Below are 19,744 nucleotides of genomic sequence, written 5' to 3' on the forward strand. Positions count from 1 at the left end.
CTGATGTTACCGGTCTTGACTCCTTGAGAGAATCAAAATGATTTAGTCATTACTCATTAGTTAGAAATATATTGTTAAGCTAAAATTTGAAACTAGAAATTACAGCAGTAAAGGAGCAGATTTAAGAAAGCTACTCCCCACATATTTAATCAACGTCATTGACTACGTGCTTATATACGGAGTACACACTTAACCTTTACTACATTATCTTGTGTTATATACCATCCATCCCACTCATTAGTTGTCAATTGAATTCGACGCAAATATTAAGGAAGTATGAGAGCAAGCATTTAAATAATACTGTGTAATATTGGATCACAAGTCTCTCATTTGCTTATAAACACTTATAAATAGATTGATTTACACACTTAAAAATAAAATTATTGACCAAGACAGAATAAATATATTATAAAATAGATTAACATTGGACAATACTTGAGGTGTCACAATACTAAGTACAACAATGTTATTTAAGTATTTGTGTATATAGTAGGAAGAATATAGTTTGAGCTTTCAAAATTTGACATCGTCCAAAATTATTCAAAACATCCCCGTCATAGCGATTGGTAAGAAATGAATTTCAAAAGATATAATTATTTCATACACAAGGACTATAGTAAAAAAAAACACATAGATAGTCGCGAATCGTAAGTCGTAATAACCAATTCAACTTAATCAGCCGTTTGGATGATATTCATAAAAACGTAGGAAAATTGTGTTTACTAACTTTTGAACTTGACTAAAAGATAAATTTATTTATTATGTGGGATCTTAAAATACCATATCATGCATTCAAAATGGCTTGACTACTATACTTGTATTTGTCGCAAATATTTGAGGATTAAGTGATAGTGGTGTGACTTTAGTGTGGAGCACTAAGAGAGTAAGGGGCATCTCCAACGGTCAGCTATAATGCATTGTAACTTAGTTTGTCATATCGATTTTTAAAGCTACTCGGCTTTTCGGCAACGTAACACTTTAATGACAAACTACAATATATGTAGCTTGTATGGGTCCCACATACTTGCTTTCATCCAATGAGAATTTACCTTTTATTTTTTTTCTAAAGCAAACATGTAGCTTGGTAGAGCTACCATGCTTGCAAGCTACATCTCACTTTTCCATCTCCAATGGTAAGCTACATGCTTATTATTTTGTAAAAATTACATGCAGGTCTTGTAGAGAATCATTAAAAATGCTCTAAATAAAGTAAGTGGAGCATGAAATTTTATAAATTTAGGAGCTGCATTATATTGTTATTATTGAATATTGACGCAATGATGACGCATGAGTTTGTACCACGGCTTCTGTGAACCAGAAGCTTAATTGGTGTATGCAGTACGTTCATACACATTACGCTTACTATAGGAAACACAAGCGCATTGTTTGTTACATATCATTGAAAATGATTAAATCCACTACAACAAACTTATAATGGGGAATGGGGATTAATGTAAAACCAATACGATCGATATAGTGATGTATTTTTATAGATGGCTAAGTTGGAGGAATATGGCATATTGGCATGTGATGTGTCGCCTATAAATCTATAATATATACTTCCTCTTATTCACAATAAACCTCTCATTTCATTTTAACACAAAAATTAAGAAAACACACTACCCCACCATATAAATAAATTTGAACCACACAAATACACTACCCCACCATACAATTAAATTTGGACCACACAAACACTTACCAAAAAAGGAAATAGGGAAGTTATTGTGAATAGACGGAAATGGAAATAGGGAGGTTTATCTTGAATAGGAGGGAGTATAATATACTCCGTAGTCCGTATCGATTAAGTGAATTTGGTGTGGTGGTTGCTCACCTCATCCGGCCTTAATTATAAGGTCGATGATTCGATCCATATTTATAGAAATGAAGCAAACTTTTTGACTAACCGTTTACCTTTTCATGAAAGCACCCGCGATGACAAGACTGTTCACTATTATCGACGGTGGACACCACAATTTACACCAAAATAAAATAAAATAATATATACTCATGGCAGACAAAAACACGTTTTTCATCAATATGCTAACCCCCAATGCGCGCATAACCTAGGTAGCACGGACACTTTTCTTAATTAGCCGTCTCGTGTCCGACACCGTGTCGGACATCGACACTCGTCGGACATACGTCTAAACGTGTCGGACACCTATAAAGCCGTGTCTAACTTTCTACTTTTATTTGGGCACGTGTCCGACGCTTGTCCATGGTATTTGGGCACGTGTCTGACGCGTGTCCTTGGTATTTGGACATCATTTGGAGTGAATGATGTTCTTTAGACGAAAAATGAGCCGTCGACAGAGATTGATTAGAATGTGTGTTTGGCTGGGAAGTGAAAAGAGTTATAATGAAGGCCAAATTTTGCCCTCAGTTATGTAAATTTAATATCAAATACTTTTACAAAAATAAAATAGAACGTTTATAACTAAAAAATATATATTATTAAATTTATATAACGTGTCCCGTGTCCTAAATTTCATGGAGTGCCGTGTCACGTGTTCGTGTCCGTTTTGGTGCTACGTAGCGCATAACAACTCCATATGCTTGTTTTCAGGGGATACAAAATTAATTAGCTTAGGAATATACTCGACTTAGACTAATTTATTTGGCAATTTACGAGTATCTTTATCTTTAGATACTTTATTTATCCATATTATATTGATAAATGACCTCTCGTAATCTTTATCCTAAAAATAAGTGAACTGGATGAAAGAATTATTAGTTTATTACGAGTATTTTTTTTTTTGCAAGAAAGATACATCCTATTTTATTCACCACGAACGAGGTTGTTATTATGAGTATTTGTTAGTAGCTCAGATCACCTACGTTAATTTCTAGTAGAGTTAACGAATAGTTGAATAATTATGTATTATATAATTTTGTATATTTATAGATATACAGTATAATTTAAATACACACAAATAGATAATCCTCTATCTATAAAAGCTGGAGTCTTTCAAAGCTTCCTATTGGCTGTAGCATTTTAGGGAAAATTAAACCCACGCTCAAGCCTAAATGTTTAATTACCCTCTCTCCTTATTTGATAATTAATTCTTCTCTCTCCTCTTTGAGTAGGGCCCCCCCATATTATGTATATCTAATAATTTCTCTCTTTCCTGCTTTCATTAAATAAACTAGATTTCATGCCCGGCCGTTGGCCGGGTAATATCAAAAAATAATTTCTGATATTTATCTTGAGATTGTTGTTTTTAAAGCATTTATAACGAATATCTACCTATAATTTTGGTCAATCTTTGTAAGAGAGAACACCGTGGTGTTGATTGCTCTTTTGGGTAGACCATTTTGCATAATGTTTGGCGTCAAACACATAGGATCGTGATCGGTACAGATTGTTTACATATATATATATATATATATATATATATATATATATATATATATATATATATATATATATATATATATGATTCTTATCAAAATTTTAATGACATTATATTAAACATCTTGTATCATAGACATTGTGTAAATATTAGAGAAATGTTTTTTTGCTTAAATTATAAGTAGTTGATTCAAAAAAAATTATTTGTGCTTTTGCATGGAAAATATAACATCTATTTTACATGATAATATAAATATATTTTGGATATACCCGTCTTAAATGATAATATGTACTCGTATTTTTGTAGAGCATAAGAACAAAAAGAAAAGGTAGTTATGAGAAGTATAGTTGCGCAGAAGGATGAACCGCGGTGTAGAGGAGGCTTAGTTGCGCTGTCACGCAGTGGATGACTCCATCAAAGGCGGAGGTATTTTCAGTAACAACTGCTTATTTAACACAATAGTGTATGAGTGATTACCAACTCAAATCATAAAATAAAATTATTATTATTTTCTTAGAACCTGACCTTAAGTAGTATGTTATCTGATAGGGGAAGATCAGAGTCAAGTGGAAGGGAAACTGTATGTTGTAATATTAAGTTCAAGGACGTCCGGCGTCACATTGAGATCTCTCGATCTTCGAAAGATGTGACTATAGTTAATACATGCATTAATTGCATTGATTTATATGTAATTTACTCTCTAGTTATTAAATTTATACTAAATTTAGAAGGGTATTAAATGCTTAAATACAACCCAATGAGTTTTATTTATCATTTCCCTTGTTTTAATTGCTATTAACTACTCGTATAAGCTTTGTTATTATTACTTGCATTATTTTAGCTTTATTAATTCAATGATTTCTAAAAAAAAAAAAACTACTTATATTAATAAAATATGATTTCTAAAGTACCTATATTAGTATTATAAAATTGAATATTATAAATCTCTCTTATCCCAAAATTAGAAAATATCACAAGGTCATGCAAATAAGTTAGGACTCTAAACACAATACAAACCTAATTAATAAGGCACTAAATTCTTTTAATCCAATGATGACAAATTATGTACTCCGTATCAAAAATAATTATGAACCGAAGTCTACCACCTTGATTTTGTCTGTTTACATTTGTACTAATTATTTCCTAGTCTTTTGTAGTAATAGAAGTCACCAGGATAAATATAATTTTGTCTCATTCCACTTCAACTCCAATATCATATATATATTTGACTTCTTAGAATATATTTCATGCATTTGCTTCATTAGTGTCGACAATAAAATAGAACACCATATAACTATAAGCAACAACGTATAACGAAGGACAAATCTATGTGTGAAACTACTTGATTTATATCTTAAATCCAGGGAATTTTAGTCGGCTTTTCCTGGAAAAAAAAAAGAATGGTTTCATGGTTTGAGTATTCGGTTTGGCGCTAAATACGGGTAACTTCTTTCTAGTAGATTTTCGAACCAACATCCATTCTTCAAAGTTTTATTCCATCTCAGGTTTATTATTTGCGTCTTCACTGTCTTATAACGACTCTTCAATCTCAGGTTTATTGGGACGGAGGGATACCATACAATAATAAGAATATTCACGTTTCGTATCCGATCTTGTACGAATATTCTGATGAATGTCCAGCGCCATAAATAAGATGAAATTGTTAGTCCTCGTATACCTGGAAAGAAAAGCAATCAAAATCACTCATATACACAAGTTATATACAATAATAACTCAAATAGACGAAAAGTATTAGAAGCCAATATAAAACATGTTTACTGCAACCCAATACAATAAAAATAATAAATAAGTTAATAGTGAGGAGGGGATAACACGATACAAAAAAAAAATCATCTTTAGCTAATTGTAGCTAGGGAGGGCAAAGAATACAAAATTTCTAAAAAAAAAAAAAAAGAAAGAATACACAATTTCTTATCAGGTGAAATATAGTAGGGACATATATATAGAGCTACGTGGGAGCAAATTTTTATCTCTTAGTCGAATTAATTAATGGTTAATATTCCATTCAAACATAAACTCTCTGATACTTACGGAATATTTCTTTATTTTTATCTTTTAGGGAGTAATTAATACTAAATTGATATTAAACATAATTCTTTATCTTTTACGGAGTAATTAATATTTATCTTCTTTTTCGTAGTTTACAAAAGTAATAGCCAATGAAATCTCTTCAAAAGTAATAACCAATGAAATCATTTCAAAAGTTCCTCTTTTAAGTATATATATATTGATTGATTGATTGATGTTACACTCTACAATACTTTCATTAGTGATTATTAGATTTAATTTAAGGGTTATGATAAATACAACCCAATGGGTTGTATTTAAGAAATTAAAAATGGAAATAAACACTTAATATCATATCATATATTATATTAAAACAATAACCAACGGCCTATTTAATTGCCACGTGTCAATACATATTCATACGCCACGTGTCATTTGCTGGATTTCTAACAAATATGATACGGTTTCCTAAACTGAAGCCTAGATATTCGGGATATATTTAATCAACTAGGTATGATATATTTAATATTGCTTGCCATTTATACAAATATATAATATATAATTGTTATCCATTTATACAAACTAACTAATCAAGTCGTCATTTAGGCATATAATACGAAATCATAAACTTTAATAATGGCGATAATATATGATGTTTCGTAACTCAATTAAAAATCTTCCTAATATTTTGTTTACAGCTTATACCATCTTAAAATTTCGTTTACAACTTATTTCCCTAGATTTTACAACCTACATCTTAGGATATTTGTTCAATTACGATTTTAGGATAAATTTTGAGTATCTTTTAAAGAATACATAACATGCTGATTAATTACTTAAATTTGACTAATTAAGTTTTAAATCTGGCTAATTAAGTTTACAATATACACATGCTGATATTTTTGAATACTTTTAAGAATCCTTCAGCGAGTTTCTATTACAGCTTAAGAGTCCGCCGATACGGTCAAAAAAAAATCTTACTTTAAATTATATTATCCTAAACTTTTCATAAATTCAAAATCATTTAATTTAATCATAATTATTTTTATCATCGTAATTCAAAATTAGTAACTAATAACTAATGATTTGTCAGTTTGTCATCTTATTTGGCCCCACTAAATTTTAAATTTTTATAATGACAGGTTAAAAATCCTAAAGTAAGATATTAGAAAGTGCATAAAATTGAACAAATCGAAATTTAAGCCTTGATTCTTGATTGTGAAAAGATACTAGCATACAATCATATCATTTCCAAATTTACTGAGGTATGATTTTGGTAGAGAAGGAACTTAGAAAATACAGAAGTATAAGTGAATAACAATTGTTTTCGATAAAAAAAAATGCATGTTATCTTCTGCCATTTTTAGCCACTAATATCCATTTTTGTTAGCTTTAATAATTAATATCACCAAGAGTATTAGACTATTAGGACTTGGTATCCCCACAATGTATCAAGTAATTGTTACTCTTTCTGATCTTCTGTTACTTTGAACACATATAATATGTGTGCGAAATTGTCCACATATAATATGTGTGCGAAATTAAACAATTTATTGGAGACAAGTTAGATAGAGGTTAATATTGGATTCGTATAAATTGATATGTTAAATAAATCATCCTTTGATTCATCTTTTTTTGTGCTCTAATCTACTCTTCACAATTCTTCTATTAACTTGCAGTTACTCTAATTAAGGTTGATTTAAAAATATATATCTACCATATAATTTTACACAAGTGACAATACAACACTAACCAATGACGTAGAAATTCACAACGGTTATGGTTGTATTTACCACCATTTTGATACTCCACATTATAAATGCATAGTTTGTATTTCTTAGGTTAAATAACACCGTACTTGGATGGATTGGACAAGCTTATTATTAATCCCTAGATATTATGCTTTTGTCCTATGTATGTATTTTATTTGATCCGTTTTAAATTTAAGACGGGGTATTAGAATTTAGAACGTAAATATTGATATGCCAACGGGGTAGGAAAACCATTTTATACATATTTACTTAAATGCGTATGAGAACGTAAACATTGATACGCCAACGGGGTAGAAAAATAACATGCGTTGCATTGCAATAGTTTCAGTTTGTGCAATAACAATTGGGTAAATAAAATATGAAGTTTCATACTCCCTTGATTCTTTTCGTCCCGATCATTCGTTTGCCTTTGGTTTGGACACAAATGCCAAGAAAAGAGGAGAAAGTCAATTATTAAATAACAAGTCAATCAAATTGAGTGTGCAGTAATAAATTGCTTATTAAAGGCATTCCTAAAATATAAAGGGACACAATTGATTGAGACAACTCAAAATGGAATAACCAAACAAATGAGTGGGACAAAGGGAGTTTCATATAAGGAGTTACTTATCCATTGTTTTACACAATTTGGGTACAGATCAAGCTTTAGTCCTGAATTTGGGTGTCGGGTAGGATTATTCGGATTAGCTCAATTTTGACAAGTCTAAGTTACCTCAGCCGTCTACTTCGACTACTTGCCAATAACTTATCAAAAGTCGAGAAAAAAATCATAGTATTTCGAATAAAAAAATCATAGTATCAAAAGTGTACGGGTAGCAGACAAAGTGAAATTTTCTAAAATTTAATAATTTACTAAATACAAAAAATATGTAAGTTATTACTTTTAATAATACTTTCCGTTTCCACCCGTGCATTGCACGAGTTCAAAAACTAGTTTGCATTAATTGCATGGATTTCTGTGTAATTTTTTCTTTAATTTCTAAATTAATACCAAATTTAGAAGGGTATTAAATGCTTAAATACAACCCATTGGGTTGTATATAGCATTTCCCTTAATTTAATTCATTGATCCTTGATTTTAATATAATATTATTATTATTATTATTATTATTATTATTATTATTATTATTATTATTATTATTATTAAATGACAAATCGACTTTGAAAAAACTGACGGACTTAGATTTTCATAAAAAAATTACTCCGTAAAACAAAAATAATAATAAAAAATTAAAACAATAATAATAATATTAAAAAAAATATAAAAAATGACAGATCTACTTTGGGTGTAAATAAAAAATAATGATAATAACCATAATATATAAAAATTAATTACAAATCGATTTTGAAAAAATAAATGACTAGTGGAGCTTTTCATGAATAATAATAGGGAAAATGCACGCGGTGCCCTTGAAGTTTCGAATTTTGCCCGAAATACCCAATTTTTTGTTCCGGAAAACTTTAAGCGGCTATAGCTCGTGTCTACGAATTCAGAAAGTGATAATTTTTTTTTCAAATTGATCATCTTAAAGAGAACTACGATTTGAAAAAAAAAAAATGTCGTATTTGGATCCCGTGGCTAGGAGTTTTTGTACGTCAAAGTTTTTTTTACCGTACAAACTTTGAGTGACCATATCTCTTGTTCATGAATTGCAAACACGACAATTTTTATTTTCAAGTCGTAGGTCTCGAAAAGATAATCAATTTGAAAAAAAAAATCGTTACTTTCTGAGCTTGTAAACACGAGTTATAGCCTCTTAAAGATTTCCGGATAAAAAAATTGGGTATTCCGGGCAAAACATCAAAGTTCAAGGGCACTGCATGCATTTTTCGATAATAATAATAATAATAATAATAATAATAATAATAATAATAATAATAATAATAATAATAAGGGTAATTTGATAACTTATACCTTGAATAACTCATTTTTTCAAATCTTATACCTAAGATAATTTTCTTTAAAATCTTATACCTAAAATAACATTTTCTTACAAACTTGATACCAAATATTATAAAAATCCCTAAATTAACGATTTTGTCCTTACTAATTTGATGGTTTTTAGTGGTGGTAATCATGGATGTGTGTGTTAATAGGTGAGGCAAATGATGACAATGTATAATTAGTAAGGTAAAATTGTTAATTCAAGGCTTTTTTTCAGATTTGGTATCAAGTTTGGAAGAAAATATTATTTTAGGTATAAGATTTTAAAGAAAGTTATCTTAGGTATAAGATTTGAAAAAGTGATTTAATCAAGGTATAAGTTATCAAATTACCCTAATAATAATAATAATAATAATAATAATAATAATAATAATAATAATAATAATAATAATAATAATATTAAAAGACAATAAAATGATAGAATAAATAAATAAATGTTTTTCCCTAAAAAAAATCATTTAAAAAATAAAAATCAATGATTGAAACAAAATATCAAAATATTCACAAAAGATATAAATGATGTAAAATAATATTGGACTCACAATAAGAAGGACAAAATCAAAGAGGAAATCATGCATTATAATTATTGATTATATAAGGCGATGAGTGATATGAAGGAGACGAGATGAGGGTAGTGAGTTTTATCGGTTGAAGGATGAGTTAGGGTAATGAAGATGAGTGAAGATAATGCAGATTTGAGGGAGATGAAGATGAGTAGAATATAATTTGGGATTTTTAACAAGAGGGGAGGAATGAGAGTGAGAGATGGACGTAAGTGAAAGTGCTAGGGTTTGTTTTGCGGGTGGGCCGTGGGGTGAGTTTTATTTGGTTTGGGTGTTTGTCAATATTTAATTGTTTCTTGGGTTAGTTACAATTTATTTACTTTGGTTATAATATATTAAGTCATAAATATGCAATACTTCCTAATCTTTACTCGATAAAACGTTTTAGATTACTTATCTATTTTCTAACATGTATTGCATCAGATGATAATGACTAATAATAACTTACTTTTTTTGTACTACTCATTAGTTATCAATTGAATTTAACACAAAGACCAATGAGATGTAACTTGTAAGAGTACCACTTACACATGGGCAATTTACAAAACAATTTTACTATAATATAAATGATAACTATTGATTAACGTAATTTATTTTCGCAGTACGATTTTTACTCATTACAGTAATTTTTGCACCAAACTTTCCATTTGTTTACCCTTGACTAAAAAACATCAAATCTAATTCTCTATCTTTCTCTACGGTCGAAACCTTAACCTCCTTCAATCTTCTTCAAAATCGTCAATTATGAATGATTATTCGAGTGTAGCGCAAATATTTAATCCATAAATCCGTTATTAATAATCAAATCTACTACTATATACGTTATAATTTTGTTCTTTTTAAATTAGGGTTTATGTTAAAATTAATTAAAGGCTAATTAGTGTGGTATGGTGGGGATATTAACGTACTTGGATGTCGCCGGTGGTGGTTAATGTTGGTGGTCCGACGGTGTTCGCCGGCGATGTGTGAGTGATCGTCCGAGCCGGCGGCTGTAGAAAGGGATATGCGTCGGAGGGATACGTGCAAAGGGATATGCGTGGTTGTGATATGCTTGGGAGGGGTTGTTCGACGGTGGTGGTGTTGGTTCAATAGGCCGGCGAAGGTTGTCGGGTAGCCGTCCCAGGTACCCGCCAGTGATGGTGTTTTGGGTGGTTAATAGTGTAGCAGTAGCAGCCAATCAGCCATTACGTGTGATTGGGTTATTTTTCATTTTTTCCTCCACCATAGTAGTATGTAGTACAGTAGATTAGTTGTGTGTTTCATTTTTTAATTCAATATAGTACATTTATTAATTGATCTGTGAAATTTTAGAGAGAATTACTTTAGAGAGAGGTTAGAGAGAGGAAATGGAGAGGAGAAATGTGAGGGTATAATTGTCAATAGTGTACTGTAATGAGTAAAATGCGTACTGCGAAAATCAGCACCCTTGATTAATACTAAAAATGAAAAATGATAACTATTGATAAGGACCGAGAGAATATATTTTATGTACGTCTAATCTAAAATTCTAGACTGTTTATATTGTCACACTGAACATTTAATCACGTTCGTTTATATGTCATGTATCTAATGATAGTGCCTGCCAAATTCATTGCATTTACTACTTTCTTTATTTTTTTCTTACCATGTCTCATTCCTCTATCATATGTGAGAAATATTTTTATTGAAGTGGAAAGATAAAAAGAAAATGGAAAAAATAGTACTCAACATGTTTAAGCACCAGATCCGTGCATTATTTTGCACGGGTTAAAACTAGTTTATTTATTATTTTGGATGAACTTTTGAATATTTTTAGATCCCATATCTGAACTTCTAACAAATGGCATGACATCACTCTATGACAATGGTAACAATATTTGTTTCACTATAGAGCAAGAAAAAGTTAAGCTTGAGACGCTTGGTACATGCCAGGGAAGATATTATATTAGGTACTAAATTTAGGTTATGATTACTACGGAGTAGTATTACTTAAATTCGGTGTTGAATTTAGGTTATGAGTATTATTACTCGACCAGCTGATCAGCTAGCACTTAGAGATCGATCATCTAGTATGGTCATGTGATCATGTCACTGTTGCTTGTGAGGGGCTGCTGAATTTCGACGAAACTCAAATGATCGAAGGACCGTTTCAAAGCATGTCATTCGTTCTCCTTAACAGTACACTATACAAGCCCCCCACATACAATTTTATTTTATCCTGTATTAAATTATCGAAATGAAATCCTGAGTATAAAAAATATATAAATCTAAGTAATTTTCTAGCCACTCTCCTTTCGCATAATGGGCCAATTTTTTTTTCTTTCTTTTTTTTTTTATTATGGAGCCATTCCATGGAACAGTTGTTTGCGAAAAGAGGGAACTGGAAATTCAATTGCGTTAAAAAAAAATGAGAAGAGGAAACTGAAATTTCAATTGCCTGATTTGCCTCCTGGAATGCACTGTACAAGGCGAGGAATATCCCCGGAGAAAGGTATACCTCTACATCTGTCTTACATCGTTACAACACTTAAAACTGGGTCTCACTTAGAGAAGGAGAACCACAGAACGAATCCCGAGATTCACATAACTTACACAATATGTACAACCTAACGTCTCCTGCATCCAGTTAAGTTTCTTTATCAGTATCGATGCTAACTCCACGATATGTGTTCCCAGCAAATAGGCACATAGCAGATGGAGATTGCTCCTACTGTTGTAGGGGATACGCTTGGTCAACATAAAACAAAAACATAGGAGCTTCTTGTACTAAAGTTGCCATATTTTCATATCAGCTAGCTTCTCGTCCTATTCCAATCCACTGGCGTGATTTTCCTTGTTTTTTGTGGGTTCTGACTACTCCTATCCAAAACCCTTGGAGGTGGAGGAACCCTAAACGATGATTTTACACAGCTGAAATCCCGAGAAAGCGAATTAGGAGATGACCTGTTCGATGACTTCGATCTAGGAGCTGACACCGAACTTAGTCCTATCACTGCTTGGACATGGCTATAATCTTCCCTCCGATCAACCAGAGAGATTTTGGGTTTCTTAGAAGAGGATCCATACTCGACACTTTTAATTACATGGTCAAGAACTGTTTCCGACTTTGGCGCCAGAAACCCTTCCTCGGGTATTTCATCCAATCTGGACTTGCGAGCTTTAATGGCTTTCTGAGATGCTTGTTTTGACCATTTCAGTATTCCACTGGACTTATGTTTTGTGGAAGGGCTTGCCATGTCACAAAGGGTCCGAGCAGCTGCCAGTACTTTGGGAGAATTCAGAGCTGCCATCAAGTACCAAAGCAGACAAGAGATTATGCTTGTAAACAACTCAAGGACTACATATAGGAGAACGATAGCACTCAAACTGTGTGGCAAACTCGATACTCATCGGACTAACATTCAAATTTATACATGGAAATAAGTAAAATACCATTCATTTTTAAACACAAATTCTCATACGCATAACTCTAATGATAAGATGAACATGAGACTGACTCATCTATCGAGGCAGCTATGCATTACTGCTTTTTGTCATTTTCTTGTGGTTAATGGGTAATCATATATGAGTAGGGTTTTTAGTTAAAAAAAGTTGGTCTCAAATTATAATAATAAGAGACCGACTGTCATGGGAATAACTGCATTGTGAAATGCAGAGTTCTCCAAATTACAAATATGATGTCCATCTTTCAAATACAACAACAAAATCAGAGCCTTAATCCCAAAATGATTGGGGTGAGCTGACATGAATCATCCTTTAGAACCGTCCATGGGTAGTCGCACACTCAAAAAGCGAAAATATAGAAAAGGAAAAGTGGAAAAAAACAAACAAATGGGGAGTGAAACATAATACAAAAGTCAAGTTAAACTTATAGGTTTTAAAATTGAAGCCCGGATTTCTTTTATAAAAACTTAGAATTTAAATCGAGAATCAAGAATAAAGATTAAAACGGTTTTTGAAAACCGAAGTAAAGCTTAATGGTCGGGAATACCTTAAAAGTACACCAAGTATATTATTATATAAGAAAGTTATTGTTAAAAACGTGTAATAAAAGGAGAAAAAAAAACTGGGGTCACTCACCAAGGGGTGGCTGAGAATTTCCTGGATATGGAGCTGGAGATACATCCTGCAGACTAGTAATTATGGTTGAAGACTTTCCAACTTCGGGAAGACTATATTTTAGCTGTCCTGTTGGAACAAGACTATCATCATAAGTGAGTGATTCCAAGCCCACAAAACCATTGGTGCTCCCTCCAATGAAACTGGCGGTACTGCTAATTTTAACCCATCTACCAGAACAAGTGCTTTTATTAGAAGTTTTCTGGGCATCATTATTAGATTTATAGTGGCCATTAAAATTCTGGGACCAAGGAAATGGTGGGAAGTTTAATCGATGAGATAATTGTTTGCTTGAACGTGAATCGGGGAACTTCATGGATGCAGCTGGTTTAACTGCATCCTGCAACAAGGATTCCAAGTCTTTTGGTGGAGGCAGCACCAACCTCTCCAGGACTTCTCTAGGTTGATATAAAGGACTGTCACATAAATCAGTGGAAACTTCAGCCTTTACACAGCAGTCCAAACTCTGAGGGAAAAAATAAAAGAAAGTTATTCACCCAGGTGAAATGGTAATTTGTATTGCAGTCTATGTTGCTCAAAATCGTTTAGAAATATCCAACACGCCAGCCGATACATGTCCAAGTGTCAAACTCGGCTATGCGTCTAAAATATCCAATTGGCTTAAAATGAAGTGTCCAAGTATGATATAGCATGTCTAAGTGTGAGTGTCAAACACGCACGAGTACGCAAGAAATCATGAAAAGTAAGAGTAACATGGATCAGCATAGTCTTGGGCGCATTTTGTCTCTCATAAACATTTACAATGTTAGTTGACACAATCTCACTAGCGGTCACGGAACAGCTTAAAAATGAAGTGTCCAAGTATCATACCATGTCCAAGTGTAAGTGTCAGACACGAGCACGCGAGAAATCATGAAGAGTAAGAGTAACATGGATCACAATAGTCCCAGGTGCATTTTGTCTCTCATAAACATTTACAATGTTAGTTGACATGATTTTCACTAGCGGTCACGGGAAACGGCTCCTATGTTTTCCACCACAGAGGGTAAGGTAAGATTGCAAACTCCACCCCCTTACCCCGCTCTAATTATAAATGTTCGCAATTTTGAGGCATTGCAGTAATGTTATTGTTGTAGTATAAATAAATAAACATCAAATTAGGTATGCCACCTAAAGGAATGGTTGTAAAGGATGAAAGATACATAATCAAATGCCTAAAAACAAAAAATAAAAACAGCGGAAAGCATTTTACATGTGATTGTTGGAGGTTGATTCTAAAATTGTTGTTTGGTTGGCCATTCAAACAAGAGGTAAATTTCTTGGGAGTTCCTAATGGAATTTAAAGTTCCTATAGCCAGTTAACACTTTTGGCCACTTCCTATATCATGAAATTTCATAGGAATTTCAACCACCAAACGTGAACCAGCCCAGGATTAAGAAAAAAACATTACTCTCCTCAAACACGGCCAGAAAGAACACAAATTTCTATTACAGAAACTCACTCTCATATACATCAATTACTTATTTGTGGTAACAACTAAGAGAAGCTCCTCTAGATACACCGACGATACTGAATTTTTTAACGAACCCTTTTCGTTCAAGAAAAAATGTGTTTTGAGGTAAAATGTGCTTAAGGTGCTACTATTATCATCTTAAATATTTTTTTCCAAGAAGCTGATGTTATCTTTGTCATTAGACCTGTCAAACGGGTCGGACGTGTCGGGTCCCGGGTCGGGTTAGCATGCGGGTCGGGTTAGGGTCAGAATATAGGCCAATAAATAATGTCTAACGTCTTTTTTAAACAATGTTTTTAATTAAAAAAATATTTTTAAAAAATGTAAAACATATTTAAAATTAATATTTTAATCATATTCAACATTTACATTAATTATATTGACATAATTATTAAAATAAAGTTTTTTTAATAATTATTTTATTATTAAATATTATAAAAGTTATATAAAATTGACTTTTTAGTTGTGTTTGTAATTTCAAGTAATAAAAAAAATGTAACCATTTTTTCAAATATAATATATAAATATTAATATTTTAATAAAATTCATTATTTATCTTTGACCCAACGGGCCAACCCGTTCGGGGTCGGGTCTTGGCCCTAAAATAACGGGTCATTTCGGGTTTGGGTCAAACGGGTCGCGGGTCGAAAAAAGGGGTTTGTAACCCTAAAAATGGGACGGGCGGGTCGGGTTTTCGGGTCGGGTCGAGTTTTGACAGGTCTAATCGTTATCCTTACTAAAAAAAAGGCTTGAAAAGACAAACCTTGTTACATTTAGATAATCCATCAGTAGTATTTCCATCACCATCAGACACATTTTCCACACTATTGCTAGAAGGCGATGAAGACGAAGGGATTTTCTTAATAGCTTGAATATCCAATTCCTCAGTTTGTTTGTCCTGTTGCAGTCCTTGCGGCCGAATGAGGGAAAAAACTTTCCTTACTGAATCAAGAACATTGTTATTCAAACTAGGTGTTCTGGTTCGCTCATCTTTGCCTATAGTAGGACACTGATAGGTTCCATCCAGGAGTTCATCTAAGGAGATGCCCACCATAAGTTTTGTAACATCATGTACATCAGGCTTCAAACCGTACATTCCTGCGAACAAATATTCAGAGTGTCAAGCTTAAATATCCCTTCATGTATGAAACCACTGGATATCTGAAGAAATAAATGTAGTAGAATCTTCCAGATGTAGTAGATATCGGTCCCCCTTAAACCCTGAAACTTGACTCGTAACGTTGATGTTTACCCAGTAACAGCGACCATGATAAAAGGTCATTAATGACTCTATGAAGTGTGAGTTGTAGGAAGATCCAAAGCCCCAATCACAGAAAATGTATCTATCAATCTTATGAAAACAAAAAGATACCAGCTCCGTACCAAAAGCATAGTTCCCTCCTGCTGCTGGGCTGAAACTGGACATTCCAGCTTTTGGCGAAAAGGAGTCAAATTTTGCCTTCATTGGAAGTTTTGAATTCCTTCTATCAGCTCGTTTTCCATTTATATTATTCCTTTGTTTCACTGCCTGAGTTTTGTCTACAACAAGCATAAAGCAAGTATGAATCAGCCATGATACTTGGAAAGTTTTTTAAAAACAATCATTAAAACCACAAGGGAAATCACTGGATAAGAAAGGCAATAATGAATAGAGCATGAATAGAGCATCATCAGGAAAACCAGATCATTTAAAAGCTGGATGGCATTGCCAAACTTGCACTTCTAAAGCTCATATGCTACGGGCATGAAGTAATTATAATCGCATTTCATTGAAATGACTCCAAAAACACAACCGATGTTCCCTCTTAATACAGGAAATTGCAACCAATAGAGGGGAACAGGGAAGACACCACAAATATATCTATAACACGCTTAAAAGTTAAAACTCACAAGGGATTTTAGTATTTTACAATGTTAAATAACCAAGCAAACAGATTGTCTTGCATCATTTTGTAGACACAACCATGGTCGATAAGGGAGAACTGGAGACAAACTTCATGAATACACATAGATGGTTTCATGTCTTTCACTGTTCCAATTTCCAAAGGGGTTTATTAAATGGGCTAAGGGATCAATCAGGTGCTTGTTTGAGTATTAATAATCGGAAATCAGTCCTCCGTCAATAAAGGCACTAAAAATAATACAAGCTTGCTTGGGAGTCTATAGCAACAAGTCAACAACTCACAAACCACTATTTCATGAGAACTGAATAAAACAAAGGCCAGCAGAAGCACATACAGAATGTTTTCATGCACATCCGCCAATATAGCAGTGAACACTTGATATCCCATGATTTGAAATTTTTTGAGATCAAACATCCTCAATCGTCATCAATATACTTTGGGCTTCTGACTCTAAAATCCCAAAAAGATTTGGACAACGTCACCAACGCTCCCAAGAGCGCCAACCACCAACTCTATCGTTACTGACCCCTCAAGAATTCGGTAGAGAGACAATTTTGATTGTGAAGTGGTTTAAAAAATGGACCTTCAACAAAGAGCAAATGAAATAGCTATTTTTGCATCCCCTAAGGGATATGCAAAAGTGAAAAGGTTGAAAGGAAAAGAGGATTTGTTCTATCCAAGACCATATTTACGAACTTAAAGATGCACAATAATAAATTATTCTCTTAGAAATATTTGGACGCAGGAAAGTATGGCCATGAGACGAAGAGCAAGTATGCATAGGCCATGGAAATTAACAGTATATATAAAACAGTATCCACCCAAAGAACTTTGTGCATCATGATCTTCTGACCGGAAGAAAATTAGGAGCTATTTGTGGGGCTTTCACCACTATTAGCCCAAAAAAAATAAAATCATAAACGCCATAGATAATTCTACCTGTATTTGAGTTATTCACAAAATTTGTCCCAAGAACATCCACTTCCATCTTTGCATCATCATTGTCAGCTAGAGGCAATATGTTATCTGTTTGAAACATTCTCGGCTTTTTAAATGATCCACTACCATTTCTTGGAACCTTTCCAACCCTTCTTTGAGCCTGATTCCCTTCCAGCCCATTAATCAATGCAACAGAACCATTTGCCATCCCATGATCCAAACCCCGGGATGCATCTTCTGTAATGGACCTAGATACTAAATAATTACTCCTGTGTAATTCGGTATCTTGTTTTTTCGTCCACGACAGTGACCCTGATGCGATGCAAGTACCTGCACATTTTACAAATACAGGTCAAATTTGCTTTCTTATATCAATTTCAAAAACACCCAAAAAAGAACATTATACAGTAATACTAATTACTGTATAGAAAAAGGGTACTAATTGGACAGTGAACATTAAACCGAAATAATACTCAGATTACCAAATCATCCACAATTCGAGAACATCAAACTCATCAGACCAAACCATCCACTTCCAATTCGACCAAACCATGCACTTGCCTTGACATATTTACCTAAGATTATTTCCCCTTTCAATTAGCTCACAACCAGTCACCACAATATATTACCTAGAACCTCAAGGGCTCTCGCAAAATGCATGATAAAGAAGTCGGGTCGACGCAGCCTAACCAATTATATTCTTTTCCTTCTTAATCTAAATGTAAAAATTCCATCTTTCGCCGCCATTAACAAAACTAGCTTATCTTCGAGAAATAATATACAATTAAACTCATCATTCTCAGTTCTTTCTCTTTAATTTCTTTCTTTTTTTAATCAACATTACTCAACAAAATGCATAAATGAACTAACCTTAATCTCACATAATCCACAATACACTTCCAAAATTACTCTTTTTTTTTATAAAACAAAGAAAAAGACACATTCAAACAATAAAAATACACAATAATTAACAAATCACACGTTCATAGCTCAATTAAATAAAAAAATATAGAAATGTAATTACCTCTATTACTAACAAATGAGCTAAAGTCATCAACTTTAGCTCCAGAAAACCCTAAAACGGCGTCGGATTGACGAACATCACCATCATCATCACAAACCCTAGCTCCGACAACCACCACCTGAGACCCCATCAAGAAATCATCCAAAAAACACCACAAAAAACCCTAGAAAATCATCGGAAACAATAGATCGGACAAATTAACACATAATCGAAGAAATTAAGAACCCTAGAAGAGAGAATTAAAGAATAAAATCGGGGAAAAATTGAAATGAGGTCGAAAAAGGAGGCGTCTAGGGTAAGTAAAAAGGGGGGAATAGAAAGAGGAGTATTTATAGTTTTCGGGAAAAGGGTAATGAGGTTAGTGTTTGTGGAATATTCCGGTGAAGTTGAGGTGAAATGACCGTTTTGTCCTTGATAAAGTGGATAGTGGATGAGGGTGTATTTGGAAATGGATGGTTTTACAGGGGTAAATTAGGGAATTTGTGGGTTAAAAAAGTGAGTAGTGTTGGTCAAATGAGGATGTCATTTGTGTTTGAGTAGTGTTAGTCAAATTAGTGGATAGATTAGTGTCTGAGTTTACGTTATTGTCCTTTTTGTTTAAGTTGGGGTGAGAGTGGGAATAAGATGGGAATAAAATTTA

At 32.9% G+C, this 19,744-nt stretch overlaps 1 protein-coding gene across 1 annotated transcript; it reads right to left on the reverse strand.

The window, feature by feature from the left end:
* Nucleotides 1-12,051: 12,051 nt before the first annotated feature.
* On the reverse strand, nt 12,052-19,433 carry LOC141638415 (uncharacterized). The gene is made up of 6 exons (XM_074447825.1): nt 19,105-19,433; nt 18,081-18,410; nt 16,621-16,776; nt 16,001-16,335; nt 13,724-14,228; nt 12,052-12,926 (listed from the first exon to the last, which is right to left on the reverse strand). Exons 1-6 carry the CDS (start codon nt 19,232-19,234, stop codon nt 12,436-12,438), a joined length of 1,947 nt encoding a protein of 648 aa, XP_074303926.1. The 5' UTR covers nt 19,235-19,433; the 3' UTR covers nt 12,052-12,435.
* Nucleotides 19,434-19,744: the final 311 nt, after the last annotated feature.

The sequence above is a fragment of the Silene latifolia genome, unplaced genomic scaffold, assembly GCF_048544455.1.
Source record: "Silene latifolia isolate original U9 population unplaced genomic scaffold, ASM4854445v1 scaffold_20.1, whole genome shotgun sequence".
Lineage (NCBI taxonomy): Eukaryota > Viridiplantae > Streptophyta > Magnoliopsida > Caryophyllales > Caryophyllaceae > Silene > Silene latifolia.

Coding starts and splice junctions, on each gene's coding strand:
- LOC141638415 (XM_074447825.1), bottom strand. CDS start 19,234: ATGGGGTCTCAGGTGGTGGTTGTCGGAGCTAGGGTTTGTGATGATGAT. Junction 16,777..18,080: donor TGTGAATAACTCAAATACAG/GTAGAATTATCT, acceptor TGCTTGTTGTAG/ACAAAACTCAGGCAGTGAAA. Junction 14,229..16,000: donor GATTATCTAAATGTAACAAG/GTTTGTCTTTTC, acceptor TTTTTCCCTCAG/AGTTTGGACTGCTGTGTAAA.